The 19,976-nt window shown below is 34.6% G+C and overlaps 2 protein-coding genes and 1 long non-coding RNA gene across 3 annotated transcripts; 1 reads left to right on the forward strand and 2 right to left on the reverse strand.

Annotated features, from left to right (window-relative positions):
• The first annotated feature begins 209 nt into the window (after positions 1–209).
• LOC110727920 (60S ribosomal protein L18-3-like) lies at positions 210–2,365 on the forward strand. The gene is made up of 5 exons (XM_021907516.1): positions 210–327; positions 418–507; positions 644–772; positions 901–1,083; positions 1,990–2,365. Exons 1-5 carry the CDS (start codon positions 325–327, stop codon positions 2,146–2,148), a joined length of 564 nt encoding a protein of 187 aa, XP_021763208.1. The 5' UTR covers positions 210–324; the 3' UTR covers positions 2,149–2,365.
• A 3,644-nt stretch (positions 2,366–6,009) lies between these two features.
• LOC110727921 lies at positions 6,010–7,506 on the reverse strand. Its single transcript, XR_002512600.1, has 2 exons — positions 6,411–7,506; positions 6,010–6,191 (listed from the first exon to the last, which is right to left on the reverse strand). It is a non-coding gene; the product is annotated as an uncharacterized LOC110727921 (long non-coding RNA).
• Positions 7,507–7,997: 491 nt separating this feature from the next.
• On the reverse strand, positions 7,998–11,269 carry LOC110727922 (epoxide hydrolase A-like). Its single transcript, XM_021907517.1, has 3 exons — positions 10,483–11,269; positions 9,180–9,418; positions 7,998–8,502 (listed from the first exon to the last, which is right to left on the reverse strand). The coding sequence occupies exons 1-3, from the start codon at positions 10,951–10,953 to the stop codon at positions 8,256–8,258; spliced, it is 957 nt and encodes a 318-aa protein (XP_021763209.1). The 5' UTR covers positions 10,954–11,269; the 3' UTR covers positions 7,998–8,255.
• Positions 11,270–19,976: the final 8,707 nt, after the last annotated feature.

Genomic DNA, 19,976 nt, shown 5'->3' on the forward strand with positions numbered 1-19,976 from the left:
AAATTTGATCAAATTGGGTTCTTTTTTTTTAGATCGGGCTCCAATTTTGAACTAGAAATGCGTTTTTAGCCTTTGCCAAACCCACACTTTTTTGGCTAAAGGCCTACAATACAAATCCACAAACCCTCCAAACAATTTACTCAAACGGATCCAACCCAAACCCAAACCCAAACCCAAATAAAAACCCATTCATCTCCAACCTACAACACCCAACTAAAGCCCCAATTACAAATATAAAAGGCCAAAAACCCTAGTTTTCATTTCCTCTCTTGCTATAGCTTCAGCCGATACCGCATCAGATCATCACATCCCTACTGCGAAACCATGGTAACAACTCTCTCTCTTTCTCTCTCCTCCATTTTTACACCTTCACCTTCATTCTTTCTCCTCCTAATCATCTTTTTCTTTTCTTTTTAGGGTATCGATTTGAAGGCAGGAGGCAAAAGCAAGAAGACCAAGCGCACTGCGCCTAAATCTAACGATGTTTACCTCAAGCTCCTTGTTAAGGTATCATTTTTTATCAATACCCAGAAATTTTATCAAATACCCAGTTGAATTTTGTTGCTAAATTTGTTTTTTTTTTGGTTTAATGTGTGAAATTAAATGGTGGGTTAATCTGGGTTTTTGTTATTTTTTTCTTCAGCTTTACCGATTTTTGGTTAGAAGAACTGGTAGCGATTTCAATGCTGTTGTGTTGAAGAGGCTTTTTATGAGCAAGACTAACAAAGCCCCACTTTCCCTCTCAAGGCTTGTTAAGTATATGGCCGGAAAGGTACTTAATTTTTTGAATTTGTTTTTGTATGATTTAATTTAACTTATATTAGAATGATTTAATTTGATTTGGTGGATGATTTATTATTGAGTGTATTATTTAAATGCAATGTTTATGTGATAATATAGGATGGCAAAATTGCTGTTTTGGTGGGAACTATTACTGATGATATTAGGGTGTATGAAGTGCCTGCCATTAAGGTTTGTGCTCTGAGGTTCACTGAAACTGCTAGGGCTCGTATCGAAAAGGCCGGTGGCGAGTGCCTTACCTTTGATCAGTTGGCTCTAAGAGCTCCTCTTGGCCAGAACACGGTATAGTTGCTTTGATCCAGTCTATTGTGTTCTTTATTGTGTATATGTTTGTGATTAAAGTACTTACATTTCAAAAATTGGAAAATTTATCGTTTGAGCATTTTGTTAATGCAGCATTTTATTCATTAATGTTTATCAGGATTTTGTAGGTGTTGATTAAATAGGATGATATATTCTGGTAATAGGTGGTTATTGTTTGGATTAGATTGGCTACATCTGCATTATCTTTGAAGCTAGGTTCATAATTGAACTTTTTAAGTTTTAGAATTGAATGTGTTAAGAAACTACTTGATACTGCGTGATGCAAACTCTAGCTGAAATTGAAAGTACAAAATTCTAAATGCTATGAGAAGTGATACCCTAATCTTAAAACAATTTACTTCACCTGTGTCTTGTATGTAACAATGGCTATCGACTTATGGCGACATGTTGCCGGTAAAAACACATATATAGTCTTGCGATTTCTCCAATTTGAGAGCCTGATTGCATAAAGGCGAATTGATGCAATTCCTTTATTCATTAGTGTTGCTTCTATGAAGTCCATTTGATGTTTTCCTACTGGTGTGACTACAATGTACTTTGTACTTTGAATCGACCCAATTGTCCTTTATGTTTGCCCTCTATTCATCATCTGTAAAACAAATGAGTGTTTAAGTTCACTTGACATTATTTGCATGGTTGAGTTGCATATATTGGTATATGTAACACTTGGTTTTGAACTTTACTTTAGTTTGTTGCGGCTTTTTTTTGCAAGTGTTATGTTGGGTGTATTTTTTTTTTAAAAAAAAATTAAGAATAGGAGTTTGTTTACTCATTTGATTATACAGAAGAAAGATTTAATTTTGATAAGGAGTAGTTCTTAGTTCTTACTTGAGGTAATTTTAATCTTTACTATTAAATCTGCAGGTTCTTCTAAGGGGTCCTAAGAACTCAAGAGAGGCTGTCAAGCACTTTGGCAAGGCTCCTGGTGTTCCCCACAGTCACACCAAGCCTTATGTGCGATCTACTGGCCGGAAATTTGAGAAGGCCAGAGGTAGACGTAACAGCCGTGGTTACAGAAACTAAGTCAAATATCAAGATAGAAGAGTTTGTTGGTTTTTATTATCAAAGACTTTGTCAATCCATGTGTTACAATTTGGGTTTGAGCTTCATTTTTCCTTTTTATGCTGGGTTAGCAAAGCAAATTATTAGTTATAGCAGATTTTGCCCCCGACTTGAATGTTGTTATCATCAGTTTTGAAGGTAAATTTTGTTGAAGAGATTGCCCTAACTTTTGCCTGCTTTTGCTCGAGTGTTGCCTTTAGGGATGTTTTTACTTGAATGTTATGTTTTGAGTTGATCTTTCTGACCGTTGAATCCATCACTAAGCAAGTATCTAGTCTAAAAAACCAAGGAGTATGAAATCTGTGGTGAAATGAGTGAATTAGTAGAGAAATAAATTGCTAAAAAATTGGTTTAGAAATTATATTTGTAAATAATCTAATGCAGTCTTCGATGGTTTCCTTATCTTTGATTAATTAAACAAGTAAACAATCCTCCAAAAAAAAAAAGAAAAAACAAATACACAAATGTAGAACAAGTATAATCCATAACTTGTACGAGTATTTTTATATCCAAAACTCCAACTCCTGTTGTCTATGTCTCTTCGGAGACCTCTCAGGGGCTCTCACTCTAACCACCAGCCCCCTTCTTCCCTTTCCCCTTCCCCTTCCCCTTCCCCCAACTCAGCTGCCACCTTAACCCCCCAACCCTGACGACCCACCTTCACGTCCGGTCAACCCCCTCCTGAAACCCTAAACCCGACAACCCACCTTAGATTACTGAAACTTAAAGCAAAAAATGAGAATGTCAACAATAAATTCCACAAATTAAGCAAATCAATCCCGTTAATGGCGGTTTCAGATCTTTGGCGCCATGCTTTCTAGCTTCTCTTGCTAGCTTAGTTTCCTCACTCATTTACCTTTTCCAAATTAAATAAATTTTGATTGTAAATGGTTGAATGTTGATAGTGTTGAAGAAGGGGAAAACCGAAAAAGTGAAGTAGAAGAGGGAGGAAAAAAACATAGTCCCGTCGAGGTCGAGGGGATATTTGTAGGCAGTGGTGTGTGGTATTTCGGGAATTCTGGTTAAGTAGGTGTGGTTGAGATGGTTATCGCGACTGAGGTGGTGGGTGGGGTTGCGGTGGAGTTGGGTGGCCGGTTATGGGAGTTGTTGTCGGGGGAAGGGGATAGGGAGGAGGGTGGCTGGGTTGGTGGGTGGAGATGGTGTATTTTTTTTTTTATTATTAAATAAGAGGGAGCTCCAGTTAATCTCTGAGATTAACATTTCAAGTTAATCTCCCCTAACAATTTCTCGCATTGATTTCTGTGCCACTTTATTATTTCACTTTTATTATTTTGAAAATAAACATAAAACAATATATTGTGAGAGGAGATATATTTTCAAGTTTATCACAGAGATAAACTTGAATTTTCCCATTAAATAATTAATTGAGAATTAGATAGTAATTAGAGATTGAGGACCTGTTCTCTTCAGATTATTTTCAGTTAAGTTCAGCTCTGATAAGTTTAGTTTAGTTCAATTCAGTTCTTAATTACCTTCTCTCATAAAATATTCAGTTCAATTCATTTCAGCTCCAATGAGTTCAGTTCAGTTAACCAAAATAGGCCCTAATTAAGATACTAGTTTTCTTTAAACAAAAAAATTTTAACTTCGGGGTTTTTTTTATTATTTTTTTTTTAATTTACGATAAAGCTTTTAAAAGTTTTTTTTTTTCAATTTTTTTAATTTTTTTAATTTTTTTTTTATCTTATACAAATTTTCCTTGTATCTTGCTATCCAAATAAGTACAAATGTTCTTATTTCCTTTGTATGGTTGTAAAGTCCCCCAGATTTATCATGCAAACTTAGGGACTATTCTCATTGACTAAATTCAGCTAAACTGAATTGAGCTGAACTGAACTGAATTGAGCTGAACTGAGCTGAACTGAAGTGAAATGAATATTTTATAAGAGAAGGAAATTAGGAGCTGAACTGAGCTGAGCTGAACTGAACTGAGCTGAGCTGAACTGAACTGAACTGAACCGAGTTGAATTGAATTGAACTGAACTGAATTTCAACGTAAGAGAACAAACCCTTTATGTCTCCCATTAAAAGTAGTACCATATCCTTGACTACTTGAACAACCTTTTTTTTTTTTTTTTTTAATTCTCGATTTTTCTTCGGTGTATGAGTCATAATTATTGTGTAGGAGAGATCGCTGAGCAGTTCAAGGCGTAGCATTGGAACTGTTATGTAGACTTTGTTTACCGAGGGCTCGAATCTATATCTTTTTGTCTTTTACTTTCACCTAATTGAATTCGCCAACATTTCTAACTTTAACAAATCAAATAACAAAATTTCTCTTCTTTAGCAAGAGTCGAAAGGTCATGAACCAGTGGCTATGGAGAAGGAAGGTTCTAACTTCTAAGTAAGGAGCTATAGATAGTGACGAACTTTCACGTGGTGAATTGGGCTTTGGCTAGGAAAGCTTGATGAAGAGGTTCATGAGAATGGGGAGCAACCTACCGCAAAATTTTCATTGCTCAGCAAGAGATCGCGCCTAGAAAATGAACATCTACTTAAAAAAAGTGAACATTTACTAGAAAAAAATGAATATTTATTTCTGAACATCTTCTCCGTCTTCTTCTCCGATATCGCCTTCGTTTTCGTCTTCTCCGCCACTACTTCTTCTACCTTAGCATCAGAATCTTCCTGCACCACACTCTTCACTGCGGCCATAATATCACCATTGTCAAACTTAGCTAATTCTCCATTAACAGCACCATTCTCACTCCCCTTCACTCCACCATTAATGAGATAGCACCATTAAGTTACAATAAAAAGAGAAAGTAAAGGTTCTAGAATGAAGCTTCAATGTCGATTTTTATGGAGTTTGATGAGACAGTAAGAGAAGTAGAGGCTGAGAGCAGAGTTTGGCAGAGAGAAAGAGAATGAAGCACCATTGCCGTTTGAGATCCGAGTGGTAAAACGAGCATTTAATACAATTGAACAAACACAAAAAATTGTATTAATTAAAAAAAATAAAATGAACATTTATTTTTATAAGAATGAACATCATACGACATGAAAATGAACATTTATTTTATAAGAATGACCATCAAACTACATGAAAATGAGCATTTAATTATTGAGAAATACAAAATTATTGTAAAATATGTTTACTTAGAAAATGTTCATTTTTTCTAAATTTTTCTAATACTAAATGTTCAATTTGGCGGCAACCTCAGCCATTAACTATTGGCAACCTACCCCTCAAGTGGAGGATACACATGTTCAAAGGAGTCTATTGTTGAAGTGGAGTGGATAGCATCACTTTTGTAATTGTGGACTCTTACACAATTTTTGAGAGAGCAAATGAAGAAAGCTCATATGATAGTGAAGAAAACTTATTGATTAAAAGGAAAAGTGATACATCTAAATGTATCTTTCATTCTTGAAAATCAATTTAACTATGGTTCAATTCTTAAAACTATGTTATTCGTTTGAAGACTGAATAGGACCTTGATGATTGCATTGCAGCCCATAAGTCTATTTCTCAGGTAAATGCTAAAATTTTTAACCTAGACGAAGAATACAACAAGAACTATGAGCTAATAATTCGATCAAAAACTCTGTCAAATCCCTTACTAAATGGTAACACCTTCGCAAAATGACATTATAGTTTACGTTTTGTGCACCATATTTGTAAGGTAGCATTCACCACTAGACCTAGGATTTAATTATAACTTTATTAATGGTTCACTTAATACCACCAAATTCATTGCAATACTTATTAAAAATAATATATTACATTCCTAATTATTATTTATGGTGTAATAATCAGGAAAATTATCAATAAAGACTTCCTCTCCGAAAGCCAAGATATTTTGGAACACATTTCCTACTTGGCGTAATGCATTGCTAATATACCAAGGCCAACACGTCTTTTTATAAAGGACCCCATAGCATTATAGCGATCTTGTTTTCACAGCAAGTTCCTCAAGATCATAACCTTTGCTCAACACCGGCTGTCAATCTACCAAATTATACTTGTTAGGCTTGCAATCCTAACACACAAAAAGATAGTGTAAATATGCAGCTATAACTATAATAATGTAAATAGAAGTATATGTTGGTGTAGTTCATCTCAAGCCCCACATGGAAGGAGTAAGGAGGTGAACAGAGCTCCTTATAAGTGAGTGCACACTCCAATAGTATGAGGCCTTTTAGAAAGGTGCCTAAAAACAAATCTGTGCGGGCTAGGCCTAAAGCAGATAATATCTTACTAATGTGGAGTGGAGTGTGCGTGCAACCCGTCAAGGTGGGTGGCCCAACAAGTGATATCATAGCTTGTAGCTTGTCAAGATAGACATGGGCGTTATGTGTATGGGACGGTTTCCTCAAATGTGTGACCTCGCGATTGCGGTGTGTCCTGTGGTAATAACGGCAGTGCAAGATAGTTTCGATGGAGGGGAGGCCGTGAATTATGTTCTACATACTAATGTAGAGTGGAGTGTGCTTGCGACCCGTCAAGGTGGGTGACCCGGAAGAAGTTCCATGAACCTTCATCCTCAACCTTCAACTTCTTTTAGGAACCACCAAAACATCATGCCTCCCCCTCCTTCGTGGTCTTCATCATCTTCAAGACCCTTCTTCGTAGAACTCCAATCCGCTACAAGGCGCTCATACCTCTACACTCCCTCTTGTGTGTTTGTGCTCTCATCCTCCAACACCATCTCATAGTGGAGCTACTAGCACATCACCACAATCTACCAACCACCTCTACTACTACCGTCGCGCCACGGAATACGCCAAATGACCACCACAATGTCAAATGGCCTTTCGATACAAGATCACATCGTGTAACGTTACTTGGCAGCGCAAAATTTGTACCGACACTCTCACAACTCACTTTCAGTTCTACATTTTTCCTCTCTCACTCTAGCACACTTCTACTTCTTTAAGCTCTTCTAGTGAAACTACTTTTGGTGCTCTCATTTAGCACACTAACCTCAACTTTCCCGCACCTCTTCTACCTCAACTTAGTTAATATTTGGCCTTCAAATCACCCCAAAACAACCTCCGCTCTAATACCAATTTGTTAAGAATTTGGGATTGAAAGCAAGCAAATATAAACAACAATGCCAAAGAATAACAAACCACAACACAAGCAAATAATGGGTAACTTTGTTACCCTCTCAAAGACAATCTCACTATTAAATTTGAGCTACAAAACCGCAATTACAAACACTCCTAAGCTACTACAAACACTCACCCTCTTTTGTTTCTCGCAAAATCTTAGAGCAAGTGTTGTGTTTTCCTCACAGCTACAATGCTTGTGTGACCACTCTTATGATTAGTGATACTACAACAAGACACATGCTATAGCTTATATAGCACTCTACCAAACTTGGCTTGTTCTACAAGCCAACTACAAAGTGTACAAAGCACACTACCACAAAAGCAATCAAGTCAACACTTGGCTTATTCTACACACTACCTTGCTTGGCTTATTCCACACACTAATAATTGCTGGTCTTATTCTACAAGCTATCCTACTAGTGTTGGTAGTGGGTCTTGAACACAACAGTATATACATTGTGTTTTTTTGTGAGGTAAGGAGAAGGCCCATTGTAGGAAGGGGGATTTAGGAAAATCCCTCCTAGAATGAGCTTAGTGAAATGGTGAGATTCGACCTCTTGCCTCCACGCCTATAAGTCGGAGAACTAGCCAGCTACTCTAGATTGCCTCCTATCTCTTTTAAAATGGGTACAACAAGAGGAAGTATAGAACTAATATGCATGCCCCCTAAAATTACAATGATAGCATTAGAAACAAAACCATTCAACTTAATTTTAAATAACACAAGATAATTCAGACATTGTGGCAAGAAAAAGATGTATTCAACTTATTTGAATCTCAACAATTGGGACAAAGAGGGGTACTTAAACACTATACAATGGAAAAGGAGAAGATCCCAAAGAGCACTGTATATGGGACACACCATATCAACACCTTTGTAAATCATGTATACAACTAATTAGAGCACGTTATGCTCTTTCTAAAACGACAAAAGTTTTAATTTGAATGCATCAAGCAAGCCAAAGAGCATCTTGAGAAATACCAGAGGATTAAAACTTTTCAAAGAATTCCAAAATATGATTGCTTATTTCTTCCGGCTTTTCTTGATTGATGAAGTGAGCAGCTCCTTCCATTACAACAAGCTCAGCCAAAAGTGGTACATCTCTCTTGAATCCACCCTTGTGTAAGTAATCCTTCATGTACGGAAAACTATAGGTTATGTCCAGCTCCCCCAAAATGAACTTAACAGGTACTTTAACCTGCACCCCTGTCCATGGTGCCATGAGCTCCCAAGTCCTACCAATAAAAAAAGAAACTGTACAGCATTAATAAATGGTTCATTATTCTGTGGCCTATTAAAATTGAAATGCCACAAAATCATATATTCAAGACATTTGCATTGGCAACATTGTTAGTCCTAAGAATTAAGTAATGGATTCCCAGTAGTTCGAATCCTAAATGCAGTGACAATGAGTCAGCACTAACATGCCAAAGCTATATATATCGATTTAGGCAAAAACTAACTGTTTCAAAGGCCTATAATGGTCTATCAAATAAAAGAAGAAAATGTTTATAAATGCCTTTTCTTTTGTTCTACAATGTACATAATGAGTCATGAATGCAAATGGATATGGTTCATACAAGCCTCAATTCCATGTCTCTAGAGCAACCACTTGGAAGTTGGAACCTTATTGAATGATTCTCGGTGAAAATACATAATTAATTGCCAAAAATTCACTCAAGTAAGCATATACCTGACACTGTGAATTCTAGCAATGAGTGCATGTGTATCCCTGATACTGTACACAAAAGCACTAAAAATACAAATACTACTGCATATTGGCTTATGCCTCATCACACCATCTCAAGTTCTTTCTAGTCTTTAAGTGATATATGTGAAATGTTGGGAAAATGTCAGGACAATGATCACGCAATAAGTCTATTAACAATTCCAAGACTAAGGAGAAACATACAGGTTCATGGCTCGATAGTAGTTCAGACCACCAGTAAAGCCTGTCTGTTTGAACTTTTCAGCAAAATAGTTGATGTCATCCTCTGAAAGCCATGGAGGCAAAGTAATAGCCTTTTGTGCACTTGCTGCCATTTTTCCTTTAGGTATGCAAGGAGGCTTTGGATCACGGGATACAAGAAATTGCTTCATTAATCTAGCAGTATCGATACTGTTAAATTCTTCCTCCATCTCTCCAGGTTCCTACAGTATGACAGCAAACAGTCAAGGATGCACTATAATGAGGATACTATTAAATTCGTGAAAACTTTGGAACTGCCCAGAAGGTAAGTGCAATGAAGATACGATTCGTGTCCATACTTATCAAAGAGGAAATGAGCATTCGCCTGATATTTGTCCAAACAATGTTGCCAGAGGGGGCAACTGAACGACCAATGCAATAAACTTCAGTTAAATAGCTTCTAAGCAGAATACACAACAATAGTGCACTTCATAGAGAGAAATGTGTTTCAATAAGAAAGAGAATTATTACTACTTCACAATACTCTGTATTCGATAACTGGGCAGACTATTGATTATACGGGTCAAAATCATCATCAACCAAGGAAAAAAAAATCAATCAAATTTGGGGTTAAGTAAATAAATTACTGGAAATAGTTATTGGGCCGAACTAAATTCGAGTAGCTTACCAGGTTGAATTTGTCATCATACACCAAAAAGAAGACTTACAAAGTTACAAGCCATCAAATAATTCACCATAAACACCCATCAATCTATTTATCAGTTAAAAAACAAACAAACAAACAGTTCAAAAGTGTAAAAAGCCAGCATTTAACTTTACAATTCTAAATATTCATTTGCTATAAACATCCTACATGCAGCAACCAAATGTGAAATTGGGTATATCCCAATTAATTTCCAGAGAATATAAATTAAGGAAATTCTCAACTAGTTCTTTATTTTCACTCAATATCCATTTATCCTCTGAAAATCAGATACTGGGACCTAGGGTTGACTTCATTTTCACTCAAAAATCAGATTTAAAAAAATAATAAAAAAAAAACATTAATTACACAAACCCACCAAAAAAAAAAAATAACTGATTTGCCTCTTTTGTTCATAATACTAAAAAAACTACAATAAATGATCAAACAGTATTCAACAAACCACAAAATAGAAGAATTAAATGAACTGAACAAGTCAACATCAAAGAAAATCATGAACACCAACCAAAAATTACACAAAACATTCATCAAAAACACACTTGAATTTTTTTTATTTTAAAATAAAAAAACCCAAAAAACTACCTGAAATCTACAGATATAAAAATCATCTCCAAGAGATTTACGCAACCCATCAACAGGTTTCCGATTAGGGTTCCTGGGCGAAAACGGAACACTTAAATTAACCAACGCCTTAATTCTATCAGGCCGAAACAGAGAGAAATGCCAAGCAATAATCGCACCCCAATCATGACCCACCAACAAAACTTGATCAATTTCAAGAAAATCGAGGAGAGAGATTAAATCTCCGACGACATGGAACGAGGTGTAGCTCGAAGAACACGGCGGCGCGTCGGTGTCACCGTACCCACGAAGGTCCGGTGCGACGGCGCGGTAACCGGCGGCGGCGGCGGCGAGAAGCTGGTGCCGCCATGAATACCAGAGCTCAGGGAATCCATGGAGGAAGAGGATTGTTGGTTTTGTGGGGTCGCCGATTTCTGCTATGTGCATGTTTATGCCATTTACTGGGATTTTTCTGTGAGAGATTTTTTCCATTTTTTTTGGTTTTTTGAAGGAGATATTTCTGGGTTTTCTTTGTTTTTGAAGGAGAATTTCTGGGGTTGTTTTTGATTGGTGAAGATTTTTATTTGTGGGTTTTTTTTAGAGGTGCAGTGAATTTGTTCCTTCACTTTCGGGGGGAAAGGAAGAACACGAGAAAGAAGACTATTCAATTCAAGTTTCACGTTGGAGATTTTTGGGACCTTGGACTTTGATGTTATAGATTTATGCCACGTGGGATCTTGCATGTGTATTTTAATGGAAAATCGTAGGAAAGAAGAAAAGCCAAGTTTGTCTTCACCTTGTTAAATTTTGGAATGCAAAACAAGCAACAAATTGTAATCAAGGCTATTTGACTTTTTTTAAGAAACTTGCTAACAACCAACGTGAATAATTATATTGGTTGAATTAGAATTAAGTTAGGAATGATAAAATCACGTGTCATTCGGCGTAATTAATGTTAATTTTACTCTAATATTTTCACTTTTAATTATCTTATCTAACGCCTTAAGACGCTAATTAGCTTTTTCCCTTTTTAAATATATTATGAAAATGTAGCACTTTTTACATTTAAGCTTGCTGATGATGTTAGTGGTTTTATTACAAAAATTTATAAAACTTCCCTTTGCATAAATCATCTATCAAGATGATCAATGAGGAGTCTGTTAAGAATGCTACAAGAGGGAGGGGTGAATTGCAGTATAGAGAAGTTTAGACAACTTTTTACAAAATAAAGAATATAAAGATGAGGGAACTCAAAGACATAGAAAGAATTTTAGCGTGAAAAACTTCTTGGTCTTAACAATAAGAAAAAACTACAACTACTACTAGAATAAGGCAAACAACCGATTACAAGCTAAAGACTCAAATATTCAATCTCTAAAATCCCCAACGAACTTAGAGTTCCCAACATTAAGTCCCTCAACTTGCTGCTTTTCTCTTTCTCTCAACTTTACTCGAAGTTCACTCAAACTTCCCAACATCCAATTACAACTTTTAAGGAATAAGAAAGTTATTAGCTAAAGTGGAATACAACTCTTAACTCTTTGAAAGTAGAAAAACTTGTGTGAATTTGATCTATAAGTACGTGAACCGATCTTATATTAAACATGATGACCCTAATGTTAAATATAATAATCTTAATCTTAACATAGTAATCTTTATTAAAACTTGTGGATTTTTAACATTATTGCAAACTTGAAATATGACGTTATGTTGAACTTATTGAAATTTCAACCTAGTGACCATTGTTATTTATATTGACCAATGTTTTTAAATTGTATAAAAAAAGGTTAATTTTACGACAATTGCTTTTATTTTAATATAATAACCTATATTCTAATATAGTGACCTTTTATATATATATATATACTACGTATTAATAATCCAGCCATAATGTCTCTACTATTAGTGGCCCACAATAAATTAATGTGAACCAAGTCTATAAAAGAGTTTGCACTTTGAAAGAAAGAACGATAGAAGATATATTTGAGTAAGATAGTTTTTCCATAAAATTAAACAACTTCTCTATTTATAGAAAAACCATAGCTTTATTCGAACACTACTACTTGTGCAAGCCTACGCCACTAACTCCCACACCCTCCAGTTGCACAATCATGTCATAAAATTCAGGGCACGTTGAAGCAATACGAAGAGTTTTATCAACACTAAAAGCGCAATTTTAGTAAAACTGTTAAAAAGATATTCTCTTAAACAAGATAATTTTAACAGAAAAAAATTTCATTGAACAATAGTTTTCCTAAATTCAAGCAACTCAAATTCTATCTTTTTTAAGCCAACTAATGCATTCCACTAAGGCAACAAACTTCTATTCACTTTCACTTATATAAATCCTAAAGTATAAAAAAACACTATTTTTTAGTGATTCTCTGCTGAAGTCTTTACTTTGAGTCTTCTAAAGATCTTCTCATTCTTCAGCTCCTACTCCAAAGCTTCAGATCCTACAAAGAAACTATTATAGTATGTCTTTTCTTCTTGACTTCAAGTCCTCAGCGTGAACAACTCTTCTTGTCCTGTAACTTATATCATAGCTTCAAAACATCAAAGCATTAGATTTCAAATATATATTTGACTTGTGTGATCATCAAAACATCAAGGATAACATATTCTTTGGAAACAAATTATAACAAATTAAATGGAAATAACATATTTTTAAAACAAAATAACATATACATGTGAGACTATATAAATAGGGTCAAAGGAGTGTGGCGAAGGTGAGATTGGTTACTATTTAACGATGGAAAGAATAGCCTCGTTCGTGGACTCATGCTGCTAATAAAAACCTTTCATTCACTTCGAAACCAAGAACTATAGTAAGTACTTATACCTGATAGAGCCTTATATGTAGACAAGCAATAAAGCTTGTCTTCTTATCTGTATTCATTGAGTACTGCCATACATTCAATTCTAGGCTCAAGGAAGAGGTTTATCTAGTCTGAGCTCATAAATTAATATGAGCACACACAAAAAAAAAAAAAAAAAAGCATTACTTTCTCTCTTTCCAAATTCTCAAACCTCCACTTTACTTTATTAAAACTTTTTTTATTCAACAAAAACTACTAAATTCATCCAAAATATGCATTGACTACCACAAACAAGCTAAGCACAAATTGTTCAATTGAATGTGAATTTTTTTAATTTTACGACATCTAAATGGGTTTAATATTCATGAATTCATAGAAAAATGAACAAATCAGCACAATATCAAAGATTAAAACAAAATAGGTAAGTAAATTTGAATTTAAATTCAATTAAAATTGAGTTGTATAATTGAGTTGAACTTGCACTATTTTGAATTAAGCTTGTATTTTTGTTCTTGTGTTATTTTGTTAAAATCATATGTTATTATTCAAAAACCTTGAGTTATTTTGATAAATCCTTGTTTTATGTTACTATTTTTTTTAATTTATTTTTAATTTTTATCATATATTTCGTTATTTTTATTTAACCTTATGTTATTCTTTCAATAATTTAATGTTATTATGTTTAAAAATATTGTAATTTTTCTTTTATATATTTATCCCTTTCTATTTGATTAAACTAGAGTGTACCCGTGAAAAATGCACGGGATATATAAGAAAAAATTTATTTAAAATATAAAAAGTTGATTTTGATGTTGTAATTTAGACTTGAGCTGTAATGGTCGATTTTGGATTGGTCGGTTCTGTTAAACCCTAATTAGCTTTTTTAATAATCGTATTAATTATATGATGACACCTGCTGTGCTATGCTGAAATATGATATTCAATGCTTTAATTGCTTAGAAGATCAAAAAACAGGGTCTTACTCTTTTATGTCGGTGGTCACGCAATGATATTTTGAAGTTAACCTTTTCAAAGTTATAGAGGTTACCCATTCAATGTTATAGGGGTTACTCGTGTTACTTGGTTAGTGTCATATGAGTTAGTGTCTTGCTCTAGGAGTTACATACTTTGTTCTGTTGCAAGTAGTTATTCGCTGAGGCTAGTTCCACAAAAACGTGTTGTACATTTTTTTTTTGCTTTTGATGATTAAAGAAACGGAAAACGTTTGGAGGGTAGTCCCTAAAAAATGCATATAATTGAAGGCTTGAGGATTTATAGTACTATAGTGAATGGTTGATAACGAAACTGTATACTTGTAGTAATGCATGACATATATTATACTATGTACCAAAAAAATAGTCGTAAAACAAAGTGAAATTTTAGTACGTAGGGTTTAAAAATAAGTGAAATGTTGGGGATTTTGAGTGCTACAGTAAATTATATGTGGAGATATATATTGTATTGTAAAATAGTAAAAGTGAAAGTGAATTATTTATTTATTTTTGTATCTAAAATTTAGAGAATTAAAAGTTATTGACAAAAAAAAAAGATAAGGTAGTTATTTTCCTCCAAAAAAAAAATAGTGGAAGTTGGAAAAGAAGTTATTAAAAAAAAAAAAACAAAAAAAAAAAAATTAGAATGCTTAGAATTGCTCCATTCAAGAATTAAAGTGTTGTGAATAAAAGTTGGAAAAAAGAAAACGTTTGGAGGGTAGTCCCTAAAAAATGCATATAATTGAAGGCTTGAGGATTTATAGTACTATAGTGAATGGTTGATAACGAAACTGTATACTTGTGGTAATGCATGACATATATTATACTATGTACCAAAAAAATAGTCGTAAAACAAAGTGAAATTTTAGTACGTAGGGTTTAAAAAAAAGTGAAATGTTGGGGATTTTGAGTGCTACAGTGAATTATATGTGGAGATATATATTGTATTGTAAAATAGTAAAAGTGAAAGTGAATTATTTATTTATTTTTGTATCTAAAATTTAGAGAATTAAAAGTTATTGACAAAAAAAAAAAAGAAAAAAAGATAAGGTAGTTAGTTTCCTCCCAAAAAAAATAGTGGAAGTTGGAGAAGAAGTTATCAAAAAAAAAAAAAAAAAAAAAAATAAATAAATTAGAATGCTTAGAATTGCTCCATTCAAGAATTAAAGTGCTGTGAATAAAAGTTGGGAAAAAAAACTCTACAATTATATATTAGATATGGTGTTATTTTAAGTTATATACCTTATGTCATTTTACTAAAATATTACTCGTATATTATTATTTTTCTTAAACTATTTATAATTTTTTTTATTAACCCTTTTGTTATATTGTTTAAATATTAATTATTTTGGTAAAAAAATTATGTTATTTTTGCTGAAAACTTATATTATTTTGTTTAAAACTTAATCACATGGAAAAAAAAAATTGTTCTGAGTAACATAAAAACTTTATGCGGTAAAATGATGTTGAAAATTTTAAATAGCATACCTATATGGAATAACATATGCGAGTAATTATTTAAAAATATAATATAAATAAATTGAAATAATAAAAAAGTTCATATCCAAATGACATGAAATTACACAAAGGAGTATAGAACACTGCAATTTTTGGGAATATATTTCATGCTTATATACATCTCTTATATATTTTGCATAATTACATTTGTTGTTCATGTTTTAAAAAGAAAACTAGTGTGGGTCAGTTGCTCGGGCGATGCTTTGGATTGTTACTTTAAACACTTATACTTGAATTTAAATTATTTTTACTAAATTGAAATTATTTTGTTGAATTTAAAATATTTCTACTGAATTAAAATTAATTTTAAGACACAGCGAATAGGGCTTTATGACTTTATCGTTATTATATGCTTGTCACGAGTATTTCTCCTATGTTTTTAATTTGGAAAATTTGACATTTACTACCACTAAAAGTGGCTGTCTTCAGCTTCACTACCAGTATTAAATTTTTTTTTTACTTTACTACCAGACAAAAGGGAGTTTGTTAAAATTACCTACCAGTTAACCTTTTTCAACTAATCTGTCACTGTAGCCGTTAGTGGGGTCCACTCCAACGGCTACCTGGCAACTCTTCTCCATTTAAACTCCTAGATCTTTCCTCTTTGCTCTTCTTGCTTCTGAATCTTTGATTCTGAAAAAAAAAATGCAAACAAACAATAACACAATTTGATTGTAGAAAACAGTAGTGATTCGAGTGGTAAGTGGTAATTGGGTAATCTGGGTTGATTTGCGAAGGAAATTCTTGTGGAAAACGGGTAAGTTTCACGATCAATTGGAAAAATTTTGCAATTAGATGTTCAATTAATTAGTAATTAGTGACTTATTTAGTAAATATTGATTATTTGCTGGCTAATTGGGGTATTTAATTTGGAGTAATTTGTTCTTAGATTAGTGAACAGAAATTAGGGTTCTTGAGGGAAATTAAATTGGGGGTTTTAGGTAAGGTGGGACAATCATGAAATTGAGTTTGGGGGCATGTTTGTTATAGCATTATTTGTTGTAGGCATTGATGATTTGTGTCAAATTGCAGGGAATTATGTCTTTAATTAGATGTTCACCCTCCAAAATCAAGAACTGTGATTGTGGCATACCCATGGCTAGGCTCACCTCTTGGACAAGGGAGAATCCTGGAAGGAAGTTTTTGACTTGCAAGTTTTTTGACCCCAAAACAGAAACAAGGGGATGTAGGTGTTTTGAGTGGCTTGATGTAGAAGATGGGACTGATTGGCAGAAGGAGGTGATCAATCAGTTATTGTTGGACAAGAAACTTATGAAAAGGGAGATCAACACACTCAAAAGTGAAGTGGAAGACTTAAGTGGACAAAGGAGGTGTTTGTTAACTGAGAATGACAATCTGAAATTGAAGTGCAGAGCTATGAGTGAAGACAGGAAAAAATACAGGGGGGAAGGAAAGCAGATCAGTGTTGGGGTTGGGTTAGTTGTGATCATTGCCACTTGTTGTGTTGTGATCATGGTTGGAATTTTAGTGTTGCTTAAATAGGTTAGTTATGTAGGGCAGTATTTGGTAGTATGTAATTGTGGTCAAAGTATATGGCACTTTGAAGTTGTAAGAAATTCTCAAGTTTTAATGAAATAACAAATTGGAAACAAATTCTCTAGTTTGAATGAAATGCAATTGTCAGACAATCAAACATAATTTCATAGGCTTTGCAATGTTAAGAGTATGCCTTACAAAAACCAAGTTCTGATTCAAAATACTTAGTCATTACAGACAAGTACTTAAAAAAAAATCCATTAATGGACTTAAATCCATGAACACAACTACTTAAAAATCCATGAACATAACACCTAAATCCATTACAGTCACATAAGATGAAAAATTCAGACAACTTTCTTCTTTCCCTTTGCTTGCTTTTTTGGAACAGCTGCTGTTGCTGCAGTAGACACTTGTGACTGTTGGCTACAAACCACTTGACCTTGTTGCTGTCTCTGTTGCTCTTGAGGAAAGGTCCTGTTAGCTATACTCCAAGGACCAGCACCAGCTGCAGTCTGTGAAAAAAAAAAAAAAATTAATATTACATCAGCTACTAAGTTCTGACAGATGATTATATGTGCTGAACAGAACAAATCCAGGCTTACATTTCTCAGACCCCTCTCTGCCTTCTTCCTCCTCTGTTCTTGCAGCCATGGGGTGTTCTGTACAGGTTTTGTGGAAGTCCTTGGCTCAGAATTTGCTGCTGGCATCATGGGTTCATTACCACAAGTCTTGGCATAATGACCAAGTTGCCCACACTTCTTGCACCTTTTCTGCACCTTCTGCTTTTTAGGCTCCTCATTCTTACTGTCCTGTGCTCTCTCTCCCTTCTCCAGCTTTTTCTTCTTTGACTTAGGCCTTCCAGGCATAACTCTAATTGGAGGTGGGAGTGGTTGCCTAAGGTTTGTCCTATCCCAGTGTCTTGGTCCAGGCATGGGCTTAATAGAATCCTCATAGGCTAATAGGTAGGTGTCCCTGTTGTAATACCCATCAACATATTCATCTGGGTCCACTCTCTTGTCAAGTATACATGCAAAGGCATGTACACATGGAATCCCTGTCAACTCCCAATGGTAGCAAGAGCACTTCCTCAACCCTAGGTCAACTTGAGCCTGATCACCATTCAGCTCTACCTCATACAAATCCCCCCTAGAAATCTGAACTATGCAATGTCTAGCAACTGGTTCCATTCTCTCAAACACCTTAGTGACATAAGGCATATTCTTACAGTCTAGTTTTTGAACACCCTCCCATTTCTCACTGTTCCTCTTCATCATATACTTCCTCAACCATTCCATTTGAGTGAGTATGGGTTTATCCCTTACATCCTTGATAACAACATTGAATGTTTCACACAAATTGTTTAAAAGCATGTTGGATTTGCAAAAGTCTGAAAATGCATGCCTAGACCAATGTGTAGGTGGAATGTTTGCTAAATATTCATAGGCATCCTCTGACAGAAATTTTATACACTCCATTGCAACCTCAAAATCAACCTAATTATTCCAATAACCAATGGCTTATTAAGCTACCATGACACATAACACAGCACAAAACCAAAATATAACCTCAAAATCAACCTAGTTGATAATAAGATGCAAAATGTAACTAAAATAGGAACACAAATCAAACTTACCAATGTAGTAGCCGTAGCTGCAATCCAAAACAATTCTTTGAAGGTAGAACCAGTAAATTGAAGCTTAAAATTTGCCCAGATGTGCCTAACACAGAATCTTTTCTCAGCTAAGGGCATGACTTGGTCAAATGCTTCCAACAGTCCCTATCAAATCAACAACAACATTAAAAAAAATAATTAGAACTACTCCTAATACAGAATAAACAAATTAAAATCAAGGAAGGGTGAAGGGATCACCTTCTGTCTGTCTGACATGAATGTCAGTCCTAAGCCATCACTGACATCCCCAATATCTCTCTTCAAGCAGTCAAGAAACCAGGCCCAGGTTTCTTTGTTTTCTACTTCAACAGTAGCCCAAGCAAATGGGAATATCTGATTATTCCCATCTTTGCCCACAGCTACTAAGATCTGACCTGGGTAGGTCCCTTTCAAATGGCAGCCATCTAGACCAATGAGAGGCCTACAACCTCTATTGAATCCATTCTTCAAAGCAACCAAGCACACATACATCCTCATGAATAGGGGAGGTTGAGGCCTATCCATTCCTTCACATAAAACATATACTGAACTGTCAGGGTTAGACTTCAACAATGCATTGCTGTAATCCCACACCCTTGCATACTTCTCAGATGCAGATCCAGAAATCATAAGCTTTGCCCTTGCCCTAGCTAACCAAGCTTGAGAATATCCAACTACTATTCCTAAGTCACTCAACACCCTAGCCCTAAAAATTTTGATTTTCCAATTAGGATTACTTCTCCATTCCTCTACATACTTCTCTGCCAAGAACTCAGAGGTCACACATGCATTCATTTTGGACCTCATATACTTGTGTGTCAGTCTGAGTTCTTTGATTTGCCAAGCAGTACTATTAAACAGCCTCCTAGCACCTACCTTGAGCTCACACTTCTTCACTTCTTCACTGCATGTACATAATGGCAAGATGCTTCTCTTAGGGTTCCATTCACACTTACATCTTTTTCTGCAAAATTTTGTAATTCTTTCACCTCCATTGTGAAGGTAGTAAAATTCATACCTATTTTCAATGGCATG

This window comes from Chenopodium quinoa, unplaced genomic scaffold (assembly GCF_001683475.1).
Source record: "Chenopodium quinoa cultivar QQ74 unplaced genomic scaffold, ASM168347v1, whole genome shotgun sequence".
NCBI classification, from domain to species: domain Eukaryota; kingdom Viridiplantae; phylum Streptophyta; class Magnoliopsida; order Caryophyllales; family Amaranthaceae; genus Chenopodium; species Chenopodium quinoa.